The 23,183-nt window shown below is 48.3% G+C and overlaps 8 protein-coding genes across 8 annotated transcripts; 3 read left to right on the top strand and 5 right to left on the bottom strand.

Annotated features, from left to right (window-relative positions):
* Nucleotides 1-1,041: 1,041 nt before the first annotated feature.
* Nucleotides 1,042-1,618, top strand: AO090012000532 (uncharacterized protein; the record flags this gene model as incomplete). The annotated part of the gene is made up of 2 exons (XM_023236528.1): nt 1,042-1,522; nt 1,608-1,618. 2 exons carry the CDS (start codon nt 1,042-1,044, stop codon nt 1,616-1,618), a joined length of 492 nt encoding a protein of 163 aa, XP_023091447.1.
* A 1,191-nt stretch (nt 1,619-2,809) lies between these two features.
* On the bottom strand, nt 2,810-3,574 carry AO090012000531 (uncharacterized protein; the record flags this gene model as incomplete). The annotated part of the gene is made up of 1 exon (XM_001727480.3): nt 2,810-3,574. One exon carries the CDS (start codon nt 3,572-3,574, stop codon nt 2,810-2,812), a length of 765 nt encoding a protein of 254 aa, XP_001727532.3.
* A 1,883-nt stretch (nt 3,575-5,457) lies between these two features.
* On the top strand, nt 5,458-6,312 carry AO090012000528 (spermidine synthase; the record flags this gene model as incomplete). The annotated part of the gene is made up of 3 exons (XM_001727479.3): nt 5,458-5,612; nt 5,678-5,825; nt 5,881-6,312. The coding sequence occupies 3 exons, from the start codon at nt 5,458-5,460 to the stop codon at nt 6,310-6,312; spliced, it is 735 nt and encodes a 244-aa protein (XP_001727531.3).
* Nucleotides 6,313-7,220: 908 nt separating this feature from the next.
* On the bottom strand, nt 7,221-9,834 carry tktA (transketolase tktA; the record flags this gene model as incomplete). The annotated part of the gene is made up of 6 exons (XM_001727478.3): nt 7,221-7,334; nt 7,400-8,763; nt 8,832-9,126; nt 9,194-9,278; nt 9,345-9,487; nt 9,781-9,834. 6 exons carry the CDS (start codon nt 9,832-9,834, stop codon nt 7,221-7,223), a joined length of 2,055 nt encoding a protein of 684 aa, XP_001727530.1.
* Nucleotides 9,835-12,019: 2,185 nt separating this feature from the next.
* facB (C6 transcription factor FacB/Cat8) lies at nt 12,020-14,842 on the bottom strand (the record flags this gene model as incomplete). Its single annotated transcript, XM_023236527.1, has 5 exons — nt 12,020-13,177; nt 13,238-13,595; nt 13,645-13,925; nt 13,986-14,283; nt 14,340-14,842. The coding sequence occupies 5 exons, from the start codon at nt 14,840-14,842 to the stop codon at nt 12,020-12,022; spliced, it is 2,598 nt and encodes an 865-aa protein (XP_023091446.1).
* Nucleotides 14,843-17,935: 3,093 nt separating this feature from the next.
* On the bottom strand, nt 17,936-18,915 carry AO090012000524 (uncharacterized protein; the record flags this gene model as incomplete). Its single annotated transcript, XM_001727476.3, has 3 exons — nt 17,936-18,019; nt 18,088-18,670; nt 18,731-18,915. 3 exons carry the CDS (start codon nt 18,913-18,915, stop codon nt 17,936-17,938), a joined length of 852 nt encoding a protein of 283 aa, XP_001727528.3.
* A 320-nt stretch (nt 18,916-19,235) lies between these two features.
* On the bottom strand, nt 19,236-19,645 carry AO090012000523 (uncharacterized protein; the record flags this gene model as incomplete). Its single annotated transcript, XM_023236526.1, has 2 exons — nt 19,236-19,292; nt 19,349-19,645. The coding sequence occupies 2 exons, from the start codon at nt 19,643-19,645 to the stop codon at nt 19,236-19,238; spliced, it is 354 nt and encodes a 117-aa protein (XP_023091445.1).
* A 366-nt stretch (nt 19,646-20,011) lies between these two features.
* Nucleotides 20,012-20,544, top strand: AO090012000522 (uncharacterized protein; the record flags this gene model as incomplete). The annotated part of the gene is made up of 2 exons (XM_001727474.3): nt 20,012-20,422; nt 20,533-20,544. The coding sequence occupies 2 exons, from the start codon at nt 20,012-20,014 to the stop codon at nt 20,542-20,544; spliced, it is 423 nt and encodes a 140-aa protein (XP_001727526.1).
* Between the last annotated feature and the right edge of the window lie 2,639 nt (nt 20,545-23,183).

Raw genomic sequence — 23,183 nt, 5'->3', positions numbered from 1 at the left:
TGCTGATACCTTATTCAATTCACAGTTGGCTGTTGGTTATGGGTGAATTAGTGACTAACTCACAACGTTTAGGAACCACTACCTCAACTCCAAGCCTGGTCGCCTTGCTGAGGGTGGTGACGAGTAAATGGTTATTTAAATCGGTGCTATGATTTCAAACTGGAGGATTAAAGAGTGGGATTGCAATGTACAGTAACTAGAAGCAATCGAATGCGCTGCGTGTTCCATTGTCCGACCTATGCTTCTTGGGTTCTACTATGCTACGACGCGTATGACTCCTGCGACTGTAATCCGGTGTCATGGCTCTGTTCCTCGCGCCTCAGATCAGAAATGAATGCTATTTAATGCTCATACTAGTAAGGAGAAATCAAGAGACGAGTTATTTACCGTCTGGTAGGTAGATAAGATATTTCTATGTGGGCAGGTTGTTGGCATTGGATTTGGGAGAAGCTCCAATCAAATGACTTGAATTTGGCATAGGATCCACTGGTCATGATTGGCCAATTCACCCAGACTGCAAACAGGGCTGCTTTGCTTAGGCCGATATAGGAAGGCGGTCGACCTTCCGGGATAGCCCTGTATACTACTGTGTAGTATACCGCTAATCCGTACTAATTCCACGTTTGATAGACACAGGCTTTTTCAGCAAAATTTCTAACCACCAAATATCATTGCTGGCTATATGATGAGCTAGAGATTCTGGTCCTGTGAATGGTTCAATATGCAATATGTTCAACTATTCTGTCAGGAAACAATCACCTATTCGATTGGGTGTTTAGGGAGTCCCGGAGTATACCGACAAGCAGCCCTTTACACTGAATGTTTGTTTCTCGATCACTCCATGTGAGCAGCTCCATAGGTCGGAGGAAGTAAAGAAAAGCAAGCATGCTGTTGGGCACTATGTGGCCTTTAGGCAGAACTGAGACATTCATTGCCTGTTGTCTTTCCTCAGCCTCGTATTTAAACACATGTTTGTCCCCAGACGATGACTCTCGCAATTGGAATCTTCAACGCTCTGCTGGTCCTTAGAGATACATCAGAATGACAGAAATCAATACCTTCGACCTTCTTGATTCCATCAGTTGGAGTGCCCTCCGTCATGCCTACGGGAGTGCGTGGGACGTCCCCGCTCAGCTACGAGCTCTCCGTTCAGGAAACGCGGAAATAAAAGAGAACGCCCAAAGATCCCTCTGCAGCAACATATTCCATCAAGGAGATCGCTATGAAGCCACTGCCTACGCAGTCCCCTGTTTATTGAAAGTTCTTGAAGACTCGTCCTCGTCCGCCTTTGCACGGGTCTTTCTGATTGGCCTTCTGGTACACTTGGCCCTGGGTTATGCGGATACGTTCCTACCAAATGGCGTCAATTTCCCTGAATGGCAGGAATTCGCAGAGAAGAAACAGGGTCCCGAGTTTGAAGCGGAAATGCACCAGTCGCATGAAGGTTTCGTCAATCGGGCAAAAAATCACGAGGAAAGAGCCTCATGCAACGAGTTCCGCAATAGGATGCTCGAAAAGCACTGTAGGCGTGCTAAGGATGAGCTTGCAGCGTACAAAGCTGTTAAGGCTGGGGTCCCTGTTTTCCAGACTTGCCTCGATCATTACAGTGTCTAAGTAAGATCTTGGGCTGCCTATGCGCTTGCGTGGTTTCCTGGGGAACCCTCTGGTGAAGGCTATCGTGATAGTGTTACTGTCTTGAAAGGGCTCCTTGAGAAGGAGGAAGACACTGTTGTTCTTGCGAGTGCTATTATCTCACTCGGCTTGCTAAATGGGCGCTTTGATGATGCTCGGCCGGAGGGGATAGATGGATTGGTCTCTCGTCTACGTAGCTACTCGACTGATACGCGCCCCTTGGTTCGATGGGCTGCGGCAGTAGCGCTCATTCGTCTCAGATATGAGGAGCCTGAACACGTCGATACATTGATAAGTATCTTGGCAGACCGCTCCTTCAAGGGACTCGATGCTCGAGAGTGCTCCGCCAGAACGTCGTTCCCGTTCCAAGAAGGGGACGTGGCTGGATATAGTGTCAAAGTTTTGGGAACTATCAACGCAGATGATTATCCAGGCGCGGTCACAGCCATCTTTGATGCTTTACCAGGATCATCTGGTCTTGGCATTATCATGCTTCTTGAAGGTCTTTTGGCGTTGGTATTTGGTCCTGAGCCCGAGCACATGAAGGTAACGCCGTTCGAACAGCTCAGTCTGGTTCAGCAACTAACTGTGGCCGCGCTGGCGGGGATGGATGATAAGATGTGGGAAAGGGCAGATTCTAAGTATCCTCTGGACATTTGGAACATACCTGCTGGCAGTTGAGATGATTGTCGTGCCTATGTTGGTTTGCCAGTTATTGGTTCTTCTGATATATACAATAGTGTTTAGTTGAATCAGGTGTCAGTTGACCCAAGAAGTAAAATTTACAAGTTATTATTCAGAAAACCATCTCTTTTGTGCCTGGGTATGATCTTGTACATCTTATAGATCAGTCTTTGAAGCTCATTGATGCGTCGACCAAGTGCTTATCAGCTCAAGACAATACCACTCTGCTCTACGTGATTCAATGTAGGTCAATCATGAATCATTGACTGGTCTTGGGTATTTTCCCGGTAAGCGTCAGACGCAACTTGTGCCTACACACTTCTAGGTCATACAAAGCTGTCAGATTACGATAAGAAGTAATGAAGCTGCTTTAAAAGGTACACTGTGATGCTCGACCATCCAAATAACATGTCATAAAACAGCGATTGCTACTATGCCAACAAAACTCAGGATAAATCCACTGACTCCCAATATCTCATTCCAGCGCTATCGACTACTCCTTCCAGGTAACAGAGACTGACCAAAATCTAGGAAATATAACATCCCATGCTGGATCCTTACGGAAATCAACCAAGATCAGTGTCGGTGGCTTAGGAATTGAAAGACCACTGCGATAAAACAACTTGTCCACCGCTATGCACAACTTCTTCTTGAACACCGGGTACACGAGACGCTTCCTAGATCTTCCGACTTGGGTCCTCAGAGACGCTGGACCCATATAGTGTGGCGTTGCTATCAACTTCAGAGATCGGACGCCTAGTAATCCTTGACCAGATAGTACCTGCGCAAGCGTGTTCACATGCTCAGCAGAAATGTCTTCAATCTGCAACTTGCGGATGATCTTGTAGCTGTAGCCTCGGAGATTGTTAAAGAAGTGTCGCAAATGAGGCACGCTTTTCAGCCCGAAAGCAAAGTTCGTATAGAGAACCTTGCGAGCTTCGGAATAGATCTGATGGTTGGTAATCATTAGAGAGAGCCTGTTCTCCCCCTGGGGAGCTATGTTGTCTATCAGCTTCTTGCTGGTGTTTGTGGTCTCTAGCTCAAAGTAGTAATCGTAGATAATGAGGCGAAGCTCAAAGGGGAGGGAGAGGAAGGGAAAAATGATCTTGGTATTGCTGTTCCCAAAGTGCCTGTTCACAGCCTTCCAGATGTCGAAACTGTCGACGCCCTTGTTTCTGCCCTTATTTGCCCCCACCAGGATCTCCAGGAACGGCACCACTGTAGTGGGTGGGCATCTTTCCTCTACAATGTCTGACATCCATTCCACGAGGCCTTCTCTGACATTGAGCTTAATGGATTCTGGCAGTGATATCAAGGTGGCTAGGAACTCGACTGCGGTCTGGCTGAAGCGGGTCATGTCTTGGGATTTCTCTTGTTAGTAGACATCTATACCCTTCTCTGTGGGACGCACGTACCCGTTTGAGAGACTAGATGGCGGGCTGCGCTCTCCACGCCATTCTTGTAGAAAGCTTCATGCTTTGCGCGGAATAATCGGAGAACTTCAGATGCATGCTGATCTGCCAGGATCGTTGGCGGGTCTTTTGACAAGTCGCTCATTTTGTAACCAAGTGCGTGGCTTTTGTAGATAAAAGGCGTGCTTTTTGATGAACATAGGGGTGAGTGCGTGTGTATTGGAAGGGTGGTTGAGTGTGTTTTTGTGGTGATAAGGTTCTGGGTGTGACTGACCTGGGGTAGTGAATATGTCTTAGGGGTCACACTGATAGTGAATAGATGGCTTACATTCACACAAATTATCCTGTAAACACACGCACATTGAGGGGATAGAGATGTTTGTCATGTTTTGGTGGCGTTTGTTGCATGATGATATCAGGTAGGGAACATGCTTAAACGGTGTAAATGTCAATTGTCAAAGAAAGCATCAAGGGATAAGAGAAGCAACTTCTTGTCCATGTTCGACAGATAAGAGTATATTAGTGGACAGATAGATGGATATACCCCAGGGTCTTCATAGATCTCCAGGGTCGGTACGCAGGAACTAAACATCCTTGTTTAGAAGCTGTATGGCTAACTGTTGGAGCTGGAAGTTGTTCCTTAAGGTGGATGCTAGACTGACTTTACCTACTGTCAGGGTCACTAGTGTTGAAGCGCTAGGATTGTGTTTCTGTACTGGTCTGGAAGTCAACTCACTACTTCCTTTGTTTTAGAATTGAGAGATATTTGGACGATATGGTAGATGTAGCTGTGGTTGATCTTCCAAGATTTTGGACTAGTATAACTGATGGAGAATTGGGAAATTTAGTGATAGTTTGCTTGGGCCCTCTATTAGACCTTATTTGTACCTTCAACTTGCTCTCGTTATAGGATGGTCTCCCTCTATTACAATTTGTTCTTGTTACTTTGTACAATCTCTTAATGTACTGTCGGGGGATCATGTCGGCGATAGTTTTCCCTTTTAGGGTAAGATAGGATGGGACCGCTAACAGTTTGTTCTTACTTCATTTTTGAGAATGGACCAATGACTACGCTCAATTGAGTCTTTGGGGAAGGGCTAGAGTGCTTCTGAATGGACGCCGTAGCTCAATTGACCCATCAATTGCCTTGTCTTGGGAAGTAGTTTCAAAGAAAAAGACTGAGAGTATTGTGTACTACTCTGACCCCAAAACGGATGAGAGTGGGAAAAATTTCTCAAAAATACGGAGGTAACCCCAATACACCACGGTCGATACCCAAAATACGCATCTCGATGAACCCCCACTTGGCTCGCGCATCTTCTTCGCTTTCTCTTTCTTCTCTCCTCTTCTCTTCCTTCTCTTCTTCTCTCTCTCGACGTTTACCTTCTCGTGCTTTTCGTCATACCCTTTTTCGTTCGCACTTCTCCCACTCCATCACCATGTCCGAGAAAACTCACCCCACTATCCAGGGTACGTATCTTTCTTCATGATCACCGTTGTCGCCAAATGTGCCCCTCCATCAATCAACAGGATACCCCGCCTCCATCACCCACCAATCTGCACCTCTCAATGGCTTTAACACCCCTCTCGACGGTGATCAAATCTCGGATTGAATCGAACGAGGACTTGAATTGCGTCGCATAGCGATTGTGATCTCTTTTAATGTTTGGCATGCATTCGCTAACATTACTTTTCCTGCTCAGATGGCTGGTTCTCCGAGAAGTCCAACATGTGGCCTGGTCAGGCCATGAGCCTCAAGGTCAACCAGATCCTGCACCACGAGAAGTCTAAGTACCAGGATGTCCTCGTCTTCGAGAGCAGCGACTACGGCACTGTCCTCGTTCTGGACAATGTCATCCAGTGCACTGAGCGGGATGAGTTCTCGTACGTCGCCTTTGTCCAACCTTTACCCCCACGGGTTGAGAGGCACATCGGCTAATTTAATACAGCTACCAGGAGATGATCACCCACCTCGCCATGAACTCTCACCCCAACCCCGAGAAGGTCCTGGTCATCGGTGGTGGAGACGGCGGTGTTCTCCGTGAGGTCGTCAAGCACGATACCGTCAAGAAGGCCATCCTGTGCGATATCGATGAGGTATACAGCCTTGAATACATTTCCCGGTAAACTGGAACTAAGTCAATCTTTCTAGGCCGTCATCCGTGTCTCTAAGAAGTACCTCCCCGGCATGAGCATCGGCTTCCAACACCCCAACGTCGAGGAGTTCGTCGGCGATGGCTTTGAGTTCCTCAAAACCCACAAGAACGAGTTCGACGTCATCATCACCGACAGCTCCGACCCTGAGGGTCCTGCTGAGAGTCTCTTCCAGAAGCCCTACTTTGAGCTCCTGCGCGATGCGCTCCGTGACGGAGGTGTCATCACCACACAAGGTTGTTCGTCGCCTTTCCTTCCTGTCTGCCTGTGGCTCCCCGAAAGATTCCCCGTTTTTTTTTTTTCTTTATCTCTCCCCCTATCTCCCTCTCTTTGCTGTTATATACCTATTTTTTGTACTACCTTTGCCCTGCAATTTCTCCCTGACCCCTCTCCACCCCTCCTCCTTTCCTTGTTGACTGCACACAAATGAATCAGAAGAGCATAGAACTGATTAGATTACGCCCCAAACCACCCGACTCCCCCGGGAATCGGTTTGGGTTAGCATTTTAACACCTACAGCCGAGAACCAGTGGCTGCACCTTTCTCTCATCACCGACCTCAAGAAGGCCTGCAAGGAAGTCTTCCCCGTCGCCGAATACGCCTACACCACCATCCCCACCTACCCCTCCGGCCAGATTGGCTTCATGGTCTGCTGCAAGGACGCCAACCGCAACGTGCGTGAGCCCGTCCGCAGCTGGACTCGCGAGGAGGAGGAGCGTCTCTGCCGCTACTACAACCAGGATATCCACCGGGCTAGCTTCGTTCTTCCCAACTTTGCCCGTAAGGCTTTGAACTAGATTGATATTGGTCCTTTGCACCCTTTTGAATGAAATCTGTTTGGGGCGGACGCTGTTTTCCATCTAGAGGCGCCATGGCGGCGGATAATCGATGATGATTTGATGATGATGAATACAACAAGGGTTTTTCCTCTTTGTTCTTCTTTGTCTTTATTACATTCCCCTCCTTTCTGATGATGTCGCACTCGTGTTCTACAGAGACGGGCAGTGTTGTCCATGACATACAGCAATAAAGGATAAAAAGTATTTTCGTATGAAGTAGCATGCTGCCCTCCAGATCTTCTCTATAAACGTAATGTCATTTAAGTCTTCTTTTTAATGAACAGCTACATATTACGATTAGAATCAACAGAACTTGAACATAAACATGGTATTCTTCATTTTTGGTCTCATCCCTCTAAATCTACCAAAAGGGATTTTTCAAACGAAAATCATCAAGCATAGGACTTCTCCCTGGATATTTTGCTCCCAGAGATCAACATCGTCCCATGGATTCATTAAAACGAAACGTAACAGGCATCATCACGCTAACAAAGGACATCTACAGAATCTGCTGGAAAGCACGGTTGATGGGGGAGCGCACGGGGTGGCCCTTGTAGAAGTCGATGGTAGCGAGGGCGCGCTTGCTGATACCGGCAGGGGTGAACTCGAATTTCTGTAGATCAGCAAAGTTAGCAACAACTTAACGAGAGATGATAGGAATCGGAACAGAGAACGTACCTCGTAGACCTGCTTGTAAGGGCCGGAGGCACCGAAGCGGTTGAGACCGAACTGCTCGTGAGCGTAACGCTCCCAGCCCATGGTGGAGGCAGCCTCGACGGAGAGGACGGGGATACCGTCGGGGAGGACCTTGAGCTTGTAGTCCTTGTCCTGGGCATCGAAGACCTCGAAGCAAGGAACGGAGACGACACGGGCAACAACGTTGTGGTTCTCCTTGAGGTAGGTGGCAGCCTCGATGGCGATGCTGACCTCGGAACCGGTGGAGATGATGGTAACGGCAGCGTTGGGGGCCTCAATGGCGACGTACGCACCCTTCAGAGCAGCCTCAATGCTGGAATTCTCAAGCTGGGGCAGGTTCTGACGGGTAAGGGCCAGAATGCTGGGGGTGTGCTTAGAGGTGAGAGCAGAGTAGTAGGCAGCACTGGTCTCGTTGCCATCAGCGGGACGCCAGACCATGCAGTTGGGGAGAGCACGGAAGTGAGCTAGGGTCTCAATAGGCTGGTGAGTAGGACCGTCCTCACCCAGACCGATGGAGTCGTGGGTAGCGACGTGGATGACGCGAACGCGGGAGAGAGCGGACAGACGGACGGCACCGGCAGCGTAGGAGACGAAGTTCAGGAAGGTACCGGCAGCGGGGATGACGGTACCGTAGGCAGCAAGACCGTTCATGATAGCAGCCATGGCGTGCTCACGGACACCGTAGCGGAGGTAGCGGCCGGACCAGTCACCAATGTTGTACTCAGGGGGCTGGAAGTCGACGGCGTTCTTCCAGCGGGTGTTGTTGGAGCCAGTCAGATCAGCAGAGCCGGAAAGCAGCTCGGGGATGACACTGTGGACCTTCTCCAGGACGGCCTCGGACAGCTTACGGGAGGCGACAGCGGGGTCGGTGGGCTTGTAGGTGGGCAGGCTCTTCTCCCAACCCTCAGGAAGCTTGCCAGCAAGACGACGAGTGAGGTCAGCGTGCTCATCCTTGTACTCAGAGGCGTACTTCTCGAAGAGCTGGTTCCACTCCTGCTCCTTAGCAGCACCCTGAGAAGCAGTCTTGTGGTAGAGGTCGTAGACCTGCTGGGGGACGACGAAGCTCTGCTTGGGGTCGAAGCCGAACTTGGCCTTAACACTCTCGGCATCGTCAGCCTTCAGGGGGTTACCGTGAACGCCACCGGTGCCCTGCAGCTTGGAACCGAAACCGATGGTGGTGGTCAAACGGATAACGGAGGGCTTGTCCTTAACCTCACGGCACTCCTGGATGGCCTTCTCAATGGCCTCAAGGTCATTGTCACCGTCCTTGACCCAGACGTGGTGCCAGCCATAGGACTCGAAACGCTTCATGACATCCTCAGTGAAAGCACACTTGGTGTCACCGTCTGTCCAATGTGAGAACATTCATTTAGTAAGACTTCGGTAGAGAAAATCGCGAGACTTGATTGCTTACCGATGGAGATATGGTTGTCATCGTAGATGGCAATGAGGTTACCAAGCTTCAGGTGACCAGCCAAAGAGGCAGCCTCGCTGGCAACACCCTCCATAGCACAGCCATCACCGAAGAAGGTGTATGTGTAGTTGTTGATGAGATCGTAGCCGGGCTTGTTGTAGATAGCGGCAGTGTGAGCCTGGGCAATAGCCAGACCAACAGCGTTGGAGAAACCCTGACCCAGGGGGCCGGTGGTGACCTCAACACCGGGGGTGTCGTGAGCCTCGGGGTGACCGGGGGTGATGCTGTCGAGTTGCTACACGGGGATGCAGTTAGACCATCTAGTTCTATCTAACTCTGATTCAAGTTAGAAGGAGACATACTCTGAAGTTCTTCAGGTCATCCAGAGAGAGCTGGTAGCCGAAGAGGTGGAGAAGAGCATATTGGAGCATGCAACCGTGGCCGTTACTAAAATCGAGTTATATTAGCAAAAATAGTCCTGATATTAAAGAGGTGACAACACCAGGAACTTACGAGAGAACAAAGCGATCACGGTTAACCCAGTCGGGGTTCTGGGGGTTGAAGTTCATGAACTTGTTGAAGAGGACGTGAGAAACGGGGGCCATGCCCATAGGGGCACCGGGGTGACCGGAGTTGGCCTTGGAGGTGGCATCGACCTACAGACCATGAGATTAGTATGATGTCAACTGATCCGTAACAAGGAATGGCCTTCTGTAACAGCTCCCATGTCTCAATGGGCAAGTCTTCGCTGAGAAAGAGAATTAGGAGGGAATTGAGGCTCTGGGGATGAAATTGCCATTGATAGCAATTAACCGTGAGGCATCCGATGACATCCAGATCCAGACTAGGGCTGCCGTTGGCATAGCTAGAGCTTTGCAACACCCCTGTTTCCCATGGAATTCTCGAGGACCGGGGACGGGCAAATAGGAGATGGAAGAAGAGAGCATACCGCGAGAACACGGATCGTGTTGATAGCCAATTGATCCAAATCAGTGTAACCCATGATTGCGGTGTCTAATGCGGGTGACGGTTAGACAGCTAGCTTTCCACCTCAACGGTTGAGAAGGAGGATGAGGGGGACCTACTATTCCTGTTCTTCCTCGTAAATTAAGATATGGAAAAACAAGGTTCAAGGGGAAGGAAGAGAAGAGATGAAGAGGAATGAAGAATGAGAGAGGAGAGGAAGAGAGAGAAAGAAAAGAAGAAGGAGAAGAGGAGAGAGTCAAGGACGTGCTGGGATGGCAATGAATAATGATGGAGGGGTTCAGGACTCCCACTGATTGGGTGTAAGTGGGGGAGGAATGATGTCTTCCGGTGGGGCTGCAGATGCTCACCGGTCACTTTTGGTCCTGATTTCTTCTCCTGTTGAGAAAGAATTCAAAAGAAATAAAATAATTAATAAAAAGTCACTAATAGGGCAATAATCCCCTATCCTTCCTCATATCAGAGCCATTGAGGACTCAGTCTGCTAGCGCATGCTTGCCCAACCGCAAACTATCAAATGCAGTCGATCGTTTTCAATGAAACTTTCGCAAGGATCGCAAGCTGTGGCTGCCTCAGGAACCAACCCGTGCCCCTCCACCCCCCCGAATTCGGCAATCAACAATACTAACCATTTGAATGACGAAGGCCTGGAAAGGCCTCCTGACTCAAGAGAACCCTAAAATCATTCATCCCAAAGGCCGTAATTATTAATAGATATATCTACAAAGCTCAATCTTGAACAACGGCCCGACGATAGAGAAAGACGTCGGATCTGATATTCAAAGGACTACTCCGCAAAAAAGGCCATCTACCCCTCCAGACCCCTCCTTCAGAAACTCTCATGCAGAAAAGTACCGCCAATATCAACCATTGACCTCACAATGCAGATGACAAATCATAGATGCGTTGGCCCCCTCTCGCGCATCTCCCACATGTAAAGTATATCCAATGCTTACCATAAGATTTATAAAGAACCTCCGGAGTAGACGGGGTACAGACATTACCCAACGCAACTCCCACCCCCATAGAAACTAATAAGCCGGACCAGCGTAGTCCTGGCCGTCGTCCGAACAACACACACCGAAGTCTGGGTCCCGGAGTACTATACTCCGATGGCACCCCCATGCGACCGTCCAGAATTTTCTTTTACTTTGCTGAATATAGTATTTTCCCGCTTTTCTTTGCAGGTCAATTAGGTGGAGGGGGACCCTTTGAAACAATCTTTTTTCTATTAGAAAAAGAACAAAAATAAAAAATAAAATTCAGGGACGTTGGGGGTTTCCGTCAAGGTCCTCATTGGTACCTCAGTACATACTCTACTCCTGCATATCCATCTCTACAGTACATCGATATATACACTCTGCGCACGCCATTGGACGTCATCTGGGGGTAAACATGGACCTCATCAGCAACTAGAAAATACGTCCCTGATTAGAGTTACACATCGAGATGTTCTCGTCCCCAGGTCCTCAATAACTACCACACCGGATTGCCAGCAACGGCTTCCCCAATCAGGCCAATCCGACGGCATGCTAACTGTAAGTTAAATTAACGCTACGAGGTGTATACCTACCAGTAGTAAGCATGTAAAGTACCTACCTCGGCGGCAGAAGGAAGTGTCAAGGGTAGCTGTGAAGGTTGGATGGTCATGAAACGTCGTCTTGGACCATATCAAGGTTCGGATAGGATAGAATCGGCGTAATTGGCCTTCGTTTCATTCATCACCATATTTCATGTGCTGAACTCCGGTCGTACCCGAATTCTGTATGCACGGCACGTCGCGTTCACATATGCGACAGGCTGCAGCAACTTAAATCTCTTACAACCCCGCATTCAATCCTTGACAGACGACCTCGAACAGAAAGGATTACCGTAAGGCACGATATCAATGAGCATCACGTTCATTATTCGCTAAAAGCACGATCGGCTGGCGGATACGTGACAACCGGCACACAATAACGTAGCAGAATCATCTAAAAACGAACCATATATCGAACATTATAAAAAGAGCATCCCACCAGTGCCTCATTACAAACGAGAGCTCGGGGTGAGCCTGATCATACCATATATACATATCCCATAACTCCATACAAATTTCCAGGTATCAAAAGCTAAACAGCTGTGCGTACGCCACCCAGACCACTTTAATTAAGCGACATGGAACTCCATAAACCAAAACGGCAGTTTATATGATGGAAAGCAAATCAGACGGCCAGCCGCCGATCCCACCCGTTCATAAGTCCATACTCAGTGACCTCGTCCTCCGCGGCGGGAATCACGACGCCTTGGAAGGGATCCAGTAGATTGGCTTGCTCTTCCGGGGACAGCCGGAGGTCGTTGTAGGGTACCGCCTCTTCCGTACTGCCCATGCTCTCATCCGAGTAACTCAGGACGCTCTGTGCCGCCATCTCCCGAGTCGGGGCCACATCGCTATTGCTGCTAGAAGACCAAGCTTCAGGGGACAGTCCCTGGAGGTCATTGTGGGATACCGGCATCGGTGCTGTCATAGAGTCGGGCTTAGGTGCGTATTCGGCCGTCAGGGATGCGAAAGGTCCAGCGTCATCACCACATTCCTTGCCACCATAAATTCCGGTGAAAATGTTAGAATAACCTCGGTCCATATCGCTCAGAACGAACTCCCAGTCGGACATCGTGATAGCTCCGTGGGCGACGTCTGAGGGTACAGAGCTGGAAAGCATATGACCTTGATCGTATCCCAAAGGATGAGACGGGTAGTACATCTTTTCTCCAGGCAAGCGCAGGTTCTCGGGGGTAGGAAGGCTGGCCCAACTAGAAGACCGTATCTGACGCTGGGCAATATGAGGGCTGGCGCCGGAGATAGTATTCCTGCGTGACGGCGAGTCTTGCTTTGCAGGCTGACCGAAGCCGGCGCTAGCAGCCAAGCGGGACTTCAAGGCTTGCAGTTGCTTTTTAGGAGACCTCGACGGCTTCTGCTCAGGGGGGGACATTTCACGGGGCTTATCGGACGTTGCACGTTTGCCACCATCAAGTGAGACTAGCGCGCTAGCCAAGGTACTGAATTCTGCGGCAGCAGCTGGGGACTCTGATTCCAACTGATCAATGATCGCAGTAAGCAGCTTCTGGCTTTCTTTGATAAGCTTGCTGTCTCGTTTGAGGCCGATACTCTGCCACAGAAGCCCGAGACCGGAAGAGAAAACCAACTCTCTTCGGTTGATGCTGATCGAAAGGCAAAGGCGCCTCTCGTCGAGAAGTTGGAGGATTTGAACGATGCGCTTGCTACAATCAGAGACGGCGAGCGAAGACGGCGAACGGATCTGTTCTTCGCCAAAGCAGACAGCCGGGCGATGAATTAATGAACGGATGAAGTAGTAAACGAGAGACTAGGCAAAATTGTTAGAACGTGTTAGGTATTTTGAGTATAACGATGCATCAAAACTTACCAAAAGTGGCGACCGGCTACTTGTAACATTCGTACTAGGCTTATCCTGCGAAAACTCTAGACGGAGGTGAGGAGGTAAGTTCTTCACCCAACCGTCTAGCTGTCCAGCAACCGAACGCAATTTCGAGATAGGAATTTCGTACCCTCCATCAGAGGGATATAGATCTTCCAAAGCCTTGTTCAAGACCCTGCAGGCCGCAAACAACGCGATCGCGCTAGAGATGCGAGTGGACTCGCCAGGGAGAGTAGGCAGGAAACCTGTTTCGGTGACATTCTCATCATCAATATCCTCCGGATATTCCGTATGAATATCTTCCTCGCGGAGTAGAACAGGCAATCCAGTTAAAGCAGCAGTGAAGCTGTGACCATGTCAGAGAAGAGAACTTCTTGAGTAAGCAAAGTACTTACCGATCGACCACATATTGGCACCAAAACACTTTTTTCCGCGTCTCAGCAACCAGAGCGTTGGCAGAAAAGCGTCTCTGACTCTGGTGAAGTCTCAACTGATGGCAAAGACTGACGGCAGAGCCACGGTAGCGTAAAAGGCCGGTATAATCGCCCTTGGTCATACAGTACATCTGAGCCAAAACATAGCATTGCAAAGTTGAGACGGACACATCGCCTGAGAGCGATTCAAGGACCGGCGACCAGTTATCCTCAAAAAATGTTGGGTCCTGGTTGGTTCTCGTCTGTCGATGCATATCAGCTTTGAAGAATCGTAAAGTACCGGCGTAAGAAACTTGACTTACAGTTGACGCAAGAGCAGCAATGCCAAATATCAAGTTCAACTGGGCCATGTCATGCTTACTGCCTTGCAACGTTTCTGTATTCGACAGGTACTGCTCGTAGGCTTTAAGGATGGTGGGCCTGTGAACAACAGGGTAAAGAGGAGCCCACTCTTGGAAGAAGATATTAATTAGTTGATCAGACACAAGTCGCGGTGCGGTCTTGATGACCTGGTCCGTACGAGAGGCAGCAATTGGGGTAGGTGATGCTGTCAAAGCCTTAGTTGAGACATTCGGTGGCAATCGGCCCTGATCCATGAGCCTAGTCGTGAAGATGCCTAACTTGAATTAGCTGCCCAGTGTCCTTTCAAATCTTACCACTTTCCAAGGATGAACCTACCACTATAACCACGAATACTTGCAATTCCAGTTTCGACATCAGATAATTCGCCTACCAATACCGGTTCCTGGACCTGAATGACACCTTCGTTCGTGTCGGGTGCGCTCGACTTGACCGATTCAGACGACGACCGTGCGGAGGCAGCCGCCCTGTGCTGTGAAGAGGGAGAAAAAGAATGTATCCGAGATAGTACGTCGATCTTCTCATCCTTTTCGTCTAATAAGTTCTTCAAGTCCCTCACTTCCGCCTCCAACGCTCGCACTCGTTCTTCTAACGATTCGGTGTACCCACGGGGAAAAGCGCGGCGACTGAGCTTATCGCTCGTTTTGCATTCGAAACCAACGTTGGCGCATTGCGTACAGCATGGACGGATTCCATCACAGCGAATCTTCTTGCTTCTGCATCGATCACAGGCCTGGGCGATACGACTTTGGGCGCCGTTGCCGACCTTGATCACTTTCATCGGGAGAATTCCAGGCATCTTGGCTGGATGCTCTTAGCATCTGCCGCCGAAAGGACTATTTCTTGGCTCTCGCGTGCGGTTCGTGCTGTTATGTTTCGATTTAACACTTGGGTGAGCTGTGATGTAGACACTCAAGCGATATTATGTAGTAGTTGGGGGCTCGGCAGGGACGAAAGTATGTAGCCGACTGATTTGGTAAAAAACGATAGCCGATCGTAGCGTAAGTAACGTTGTAGTACTCCGTAGACCAACAAAGGGTCAAGATATGGTGAGCGGAGTGTCTTGATAAGGAGGTATAGTTAAGTGTAAGAAAGGTGGCGGTTGGTAGCCGAGGAGATGCTGATGATAAGAATGGGAGGGAAAGACAAGAGGAGGAAGAGCATAAGCGTGATGGGAAAGGCCAACCACAGGATCTTTTCGATGTCCGCGGTTCTCCGTACGGCAAGTGTATTGGCAGGATTACCAACGCAGGTGCGGGTGACGGATGCAGGCTCAAAGGGGTGTGGCTGTGGGGTAGCCCGGTGGGCCTCCGTCTGATCTTTCCGCCAATTATACCGTCCAGTTTACGATTTTCAATTGCTCACCCGACACTCGACAGCCGTAGATTCGCAGTGGGTTTCGAGAGAGGATCTGTAATACCATTACGCTCACTCTAAGTTCGTGTTAAAAGAGTTAAAGTTCAATGAAATTCATACTGAATTATTTGACTTCCAGCCCGAACCCTCCGCATTGTTTTCTTTAATTGTTCTTCCTGTGTGTGTCATTTGAGAAAATCAACTTATATGAAGCATGAAACTCAAGGATATTAATCTCAGGGATTATCCCGTGCCTAGCACTGGCGAAGTACTAGGGTACAGTAGTATATCGCTGGCGAGAGCCATTGAACAGTCGTTGATTGGCTTTTGTTAGCATGAGGAGACTAGCAGGGAAAATTTCATTGCAGCAACCAACAGGGGGGATGCCCAAAGGCAACGTATTCCTGAGATTTAGACTCAAGAATCCTTCACTCCGTCTCTCCACTCACGTTAGGCTGTCAGATAAAATATTCTTTATCCTTCGAGGCTAAATACGACATTCATCTATCGTTTTCTTAATCAACCCTAGCAATTATCACTACATATCGAGTCGTAGACAGGAGTATCATGCTCTCACCGTGTAAATCCTACGGACTACCTACCTTTAAACCCGAGAGTGCCCAAGTGGGCTACACAGTGTAGTAATGATCTCCCCGTAATCGCCGATCATCACAACTCCGAACCGGAGAGAAGCTTCTCCCAGACATCCCCTTCGAACAAGTCAGCGACGAAGACCCCCAGTCCGGTCAACCAGCCTTGATTTAATCATAGACTCGACCCCCCGCAATCCCAGGCCTGCCCTCAACCACTGAGAATCCGATGTCAAGATAAGAGCCGAAGAACAAAAGGTCCCGATGCGTGAAGTTTCTCACCCTGAAACCCTAATCAGGGAACCAAAGAAAAAAAAGAAGAAAGGAGAATAGAATACCGGCTAAAAAGCCGCTCACTTCTTCCCGATCGCCTAGACTTCTCCGCATCCCTCACCACGGTTGAGAACAACCATGGAATTCGTTTGGAACCGCCGGTTTTTATTCGGGTTGGAGCATCCGCCGTCTTCCTTACATCGAACTGACGAGTCCAAGACTCCGAGTACGATGAACCAGAGTTCAACTTCTCAGCCACCCGCCGAAAATATACCGGGAACTTTTTGACTTCAAAAAGCCATGCGAGCTCACTAGGGCTCAGTTTAGTTTAACTCTTAAATTCAGCCCTCCAGTCAGATTCTCAAGGGCGTTGATCCTCGTAATCTCCATCGTGTCATGCCATTTCCCCATCCGTTCACAACTGGAGTCAAACGCGGGGGATTCTCAGGAAACTTTGCGCCGGCGTGGTCTCTGCCATTATGATTGATTGAATTCTTTAAGAATAGCCTTGGTTCGGGATCTTATGCGGTGTTTCTGTTCCGTCCTTACATAGTTAGCTTCCCTATAAGCAGGGTCGAGGGACAAACTTCCCTGGGGCGATGAATGCCTCATGTGGAGAATGACTTGTTCCAAAGGTCCTTAAAATAAAACGTCACGGTTGGACGATACACCGAATGGGCTTTTAGGTATTGTTCACAATTTTCAGACAGCAAAAGGCCTTCTTGGAGAATCAGTCCGTTTGGAGTAGAATCCGAGAGTTTCCCGAGAAAACTGCAGAAGTGGACCTAGGGCTTCCAAAAGGGGTTTGCTCTTTTGGATTTTTGGATTTTGAGATCTTCTTAATTTAATTCGAAGACCCAACTACTACTACGGGTCCGGGGATGACGGAGCCGCCAGATCACCGAATGGCCAATCATGATCCTGAATTGAGAGATTGTTTCTCAACAAATCCCTGGTGCTGGACTATTATTATCGCTGCCGCACTAGACGAAAGATTAGAGCCACCATACATGCCTGATACAATCCAGTTTTCGTTAATTTCTACAATGGGTATAGAGCCCTGCATGTACTATTTGACGCTAAAACATTATGAGACTCAAAATAAGGCGGATTATGTTTTTGTGGTCAAGGTTTTTAATTCGAGCTGACTCTCCAGTCAACTCAAAGAGATATACTGTACATCCATGGATCTGGTTGGCGCAGCAAGTTAACCAAAAGACCGGCGGCGCATGGCTACATACACCACATGGCGACTGGAACAAGACCCCAATCAAGAGACAAGAAAGAATATCCCCCTGGGGCTAAAGACATGGTCGGAATCCTGGTCCGACTGGTCAGCATCACGTCATAGAAGTCAATGAACTCGAAAGGATTCGCCTGTGGCGGCTTCCATGATCTCGACCCTTAGGGGCAGCCATGAACTTGGAACTCCACCAACTCTCTCTGCTGCTTTACCCCAACTGGGGTTTCCCCACAATCCACGTTCATTTTAATTGAATGATCGACCTTCCGCAGTGGATATAGTGAAACTCAAACAGGCACCGGTTTCGGTATGGATTAAATGATGCTAACAGTGATCGATAGCAACGTGAACATGACCAATGACTCAAAGCACAGTGGCGGATTCGGTTAATATGGCCTCGTGTCTTGTTGCCATATACATGAATTGATGATCACGAGAAATCCTCTTCGACATCATCAGCCTGTTGCTGGGTAAGATATGCGGCGACCGCCTCACTCGCCATAAGATCCTGTCTCTATAGATGGATGGTGGTCAGTGTCCGCCCAATGTGGCCCACAGAGCCATTCAGATTACATCACTTACCTGCTGAACCAAATCCTCGATCCCTTTTTCCAACAGCTTCCCCTCCAACTCACGTAGACTGTTAATTGTATTATACACCTCAGGCCTGAAGAGTGCAAGCATATCCTCATTGTGATTGATCTCCTCAACCATGATCTGAGTTTCTCGAAGAATGAGAAAATGAGATTCTAGCCGATCCAGCACAGTCACCACAGCTCGAAGCTGGAAAATATCCCACAGAGGGTCCTTGGCCAATAAGGATTTGATGTCATTGGGATCTTTGATCTCCTCACCTTTCCAACTGACTTTGACTTCTCTACCCCCATCATTGGTTTGTAATACTTCAAATTCAAGCCCGTCTTCTTGGTTCACGCAAAGCCACCAGACAAACGGACTATCCCAATCAGTGCTACCCCTTTCTGCCGTAGGGGCATCGAATAAACGAAGTCCTGGCGGTGCCTTGCAAACTCGTTTCTTGGCCATAATCAATGGGTCGTCTTCGGGGATGTCCAGATTGAGAAATATCTGCTTTGCACCTCCTCTCTCACTCTCGAGGAATCCATAGGAGAATATCATCTCCGATGCTGGTTTGTCGTCCCCGTACCTATGAATCACCATCACCATGAGTCGTGTTACTGCTACGAGATCCACTATCAAAACTCACGATATAGTAACTTCCTCGTCGGAATGAAGTTTCCGCCCCGATCGTAGCTGAAGCACAGCATTGCCTTCTGTATCCTCTTCGTATAAAGCTTTCACAATATCCTCAGATGCATGGTTAGCCATGTCAATGCATGGAACCATTGCATGGCCAGAGCTGGGCAAATCCACCATACGCGATCGGTACATAGCATCGACGTATTTCCAGTCGTCCAACGTGAATCTTCCTGTATTCTCATCCCACCAATGCTTGCGACAACAAGATATGTTCTCGGTTGATTGGCGTAAGAGCTCAAATTCATTCTCAAGCGAGACGATCTTTGCATCCACTGCCAATTTCAGAGATGTCCCCCGCAGAAGCTCCCGCTCTTCCACCGTGTAGAACGTAGGTAGTGTGATTGAAGATGGCAAATACTGTATATATTCGGTCCAAGGGTTGGACACTCCAATGCGATGGTGCTCATCCGCGAAATCCGGACTAGAGTATGTGATCTGGAGGACTAAGAAGATCAAAATCGCACCCCTAGCTGTCTGTTCATATCAGCCCATACCCTCAACACCAATTTCTAAATAAGCTGCCAGTAAATTCCCAACACCCCACTGAAAGGTAGGATGCACATACTCTTCCGAAATCGCCGACGGCGTCTAGTACCTCACGCAGATACCGATCAGACTTGGCATGAGTTTCAACCAACCTAAGCGACAGAATCAAGTCGGAGGGAACTCGAAGGAGAGTCTCTGTATCTACTTCTCCGGTCTCTGAGCTCTCATTGCTCTTCTCTCCTGTCGCTACTATCGCGCATCCCTTGTCTATGCCATCTTCGGTTCGCACCTTGCGGAAAGTGACCCCATCGACGGAGATGCCATTGAGCCTTGTCCAAGCAGAAAGTGTCTCAATGGGAAGGTATTCACGCTTCATATTTCCTCAGGCTCGTAATTTATCTCCGACAAACGTGTAATCATGCGCTTGGAAGGGTATGAGAGTCCACTCGAGGTCCCCACTCTTAAGTTGCTGCTTTCCTTATCGATAAGAAAAGCGGTATCCATGCGGAGCCCTAAGCCCTGGTTTTCTGAAGTAGGTGGGCAATAGTACGATTGCAGCATGTAGACGTCATAAGACCGGGGTCTAGATGATGCGCTCTAAAACCAGGCTTTACAGAATGTAGACTCTCCATTTGTTCAAATATATAATCTTCGCAAATATATGTGCTGTGTGTAAAGAAAGCTGCTTTTGTACAACAGAATTTTGTGAATTTGAATCCCTGCCATAAATCACAAGCCCAAGATGCCGAGCAGTTCACGACTCCCTACTCCAACTTCAAAACTACATCATCTGCTCACGCCACGGCCGCCACGTCTCTGCTTACTTCCGCTTTATTCCGTGTGGCAGCCAGCAGCGTTCCACACGCCTGGAAGCGTGCGCGTTCGCCTCAACAGCGGCATAACTCAAGATTGGAAAGGAACATCAACAGACGACCATGCTGTGGACCGAAGCAAGAAGAATGATAACACAGATCCCACTGTTGAGGGGGCTTCTTCTGGTATGAAGGACAGGGAGGAATATGAAGGAGTAGCGCGAGGTGATAAGCCTCAGGCGGCAACGGAGAGAGAAGGATTAAAGCATTGGAAGAAGGCTAAGGAGGAGCATCCTAAGGCACCTGAACCGATCATTGGAATGAATGATGAAAGAGCCCAGGTATGTTTTCAAATCTTCAGTCCAGTAACGTATAATCTAGGACATTCCTGGGATAAAGAATCGACACCGTCAATCAAGATCAGGTGACTGACTATTGATATCTTTAACAGAAGGGCCATTGATCTGAAAGTTGGGTTGCTTTTCTGCTTCATTCATTTTCGGCTATGTACTTTGAATAACCGCCATAAGCGTTATATTGTTCATTCCCAGTCATATCAACTGTATATAAATTGGATACTGAAATCTATCGGCCAGGCTTGAAGGATAGTACCTAAAAACGAGGGATGCGAGTTAGCGACCAATATTAACTTAGTTATTGAAAGGTTAACACCTACATCATGTTTTCCTACTTGTACAATTTCATCTTCCGAGACGCGGATACCGCCAACGCCCTCAATGTAGGAGATCGGTATATCGCCCATGACCTTGTGAGCAACATCGCCAACCGTAGTGCCCCTACTCCGTGTCAGATGGATTAAAGAGATGTAGGATTTGCAATCAGCATTACTTACTTCTTAACTAGGACACAATCACGGAACGCTGCATCACTTCCGGCTCCTGATGCGAAAGTGTGTATGTTCCTTACCGGGAAGACTGGCACCAGACCCAGAAGCTCTGCGGCACGTGAAAGGCATTGCACAACTCCAGTTGAGCCAAAACGATAGAGTACCATGTCTTTCAAATTCTCGACACGGCTAATGTGATGTCCATGTTAGCAAAACAGATACTGTGCAAATACTAGAGTAACTTACGTCTTCAACTTCTCATCCATCTCCTTTAAGCCACCGCCGTCCGGCTCGCCCATGTCTATGAGGTCTTCTCGCGTATCTAGGAATTCGCTTCCTTCAACGTATTTGATGTAATTTTGTTTCGCTAACCTCCGAAGGAACACTTCTGAGATTGCGGAGCAGAGAACAATGGACTGAGGGTCCTGCATTTTGGCAATTTTGCTGATATTCTGGAGCCACTCTTGTCAGCGTCGATTCAAAGCCAAACGGGAATGCTGGCAAACCTTGTCTGCGTCGGGATGATCGATCTTATTTAAAGCATAGACCGTGGGGAATTTTTCATCGATAAAAGCTTTGACAACCTTCTCAACAGTCTCATCAGACCAGTTCTCAAGCGGCTCCTTCAAGCCTATCCGATCTAAGCAGCGTGCAACAATCGTCGACGTACTTCCATAACCGGAGAACTGCCCCTGTAAGGTGTCCACAGCCGTCGCCTCTATTGTAAGTGTCAGCATGCCAGAAACATTAAGAAATTCCTATAGACTGACTTATGGCCATATGTCTCCTCTTGATGGATCCCCTACAAGAATCATCAGCACAGACAGCCTAGGTTCAGGGCCGTGTCGATTTACCATCTTTGCATCAAATTTCCTAACACCCAGCGCACAATCTCGGAATGTAGCCATTCAATATCTTGTGAAGGATCGTAACCTCGAGTTGCTTTCCCTGAAATGCACACAGACGTATTAGCCAATATATTTTCTTGCACTCGCGCAACAACAGCATTTTCGAAACCGCGACAAATCCTGACCTTCTGCGTCTGTGGTTCCACTAACATCAACCACGTGGATCAAGGCATCTGCATGACGCAAATCATCCAAGAACTTGTTGCCCAGCCCTCGACCTTGATGCGCGCCTGGAACGAGACCTGCAACGTCTAAGAGCTCGATGGGAACAGAGCGTCTTCCTTCTATACAGCCTCCATAATTCGGTCTGCACTTATCCGACACACCGTATCGCTGGCATGCACATTCTATTTGGAGGTAGCCAATGGCGCGCTGAGGATCGATCGTAGTGAAACTAAAGCTCACTAATTAGACGTCTTCGGACAGCGAGATTTGTATTATTGGGATTTGCGTAATGGAACGATATAACGGAGCGCATTCTGGTTTACTTACGGGAAGTTCCCTACAAATGGAAAATGCTCCGGTCAATGCACATATACTTTGGCTACACAGCTAACAAAGATAGCCTTACCAACTTTTGAAGTAGCATCTGTCAAACTATTCAGCGTTGTCGATTTCCCGCTGGATGGCTACATGCCCCTCAGTTCAGTCAGCGGCGTATCTTCCGAGATAACGAAGAGTAGCAGACCTTTCCAACCAACCCAATCAATGGATCTCTGGGCATACTAGCAAATATCTGGGTAACAAAACGTACAATAAAGAAACACAACGGCAGAACAAGAGTCTATTCCTGTCTAACAACATGCAACCAAAAATTTCATTTCGCTGGTAGCGGGGAATTGGTGGTCAGTTTCGGCATCTTGTAATGGAAGGCGGTCTACCTTCAACCCTTTATTTCCTAAAGCAGGCTAGCGTCTCTGTTCTGAGTATAGCGCATTGGAAACCGTTACTGATGCATATCCTTCCCTCTGTTAATCTCGCCCTCATACATGTGAATAGTTCTTGCTGTCAACCACCTTGTGGCACTACATGTAGTACTGAAGCAACGGAACACAGCATGTGATAAGACATGCAGTTTTATCAGGAAAATACGCCGTGTCTAGAAACTGACTCAAGCGTGTATTTACTACACAACACGCATATATATTTATATTTATTTATCTATGGTGGATCTATATGAACGATCATCAGTCGCTGTTGTTTATCAGAATTTCCCTGAAGCGATTGTGCAACACCCTTTGGTTTACTGATCATGAACTGACTGTCATAACAAGAAAGACCCCTTAGCCTATGCACACATGATACAATAATGTCCAATATCACATAGAATAAGTCTGGCACTTTTAT

This window comes from Aspergillus oryzae, chromosome 4 (assembly GCF_000184455.2).
Source record: "Aspergillus oryzae RIB40 DNA, chromosome 4".
NCBI classification, from domain to species: Eukaryota; Fungi; Ascomycota; class Eurotiomycetes; order Eurotiales; family Aspergillaceae; genus Aspergillus; species Aspergillus oryzae.
The sequence above is the reverse complement of the archived record's forward strand: the minus strand, read 5'-3'. Positions and strand labels throughout refer to the sequence as shown.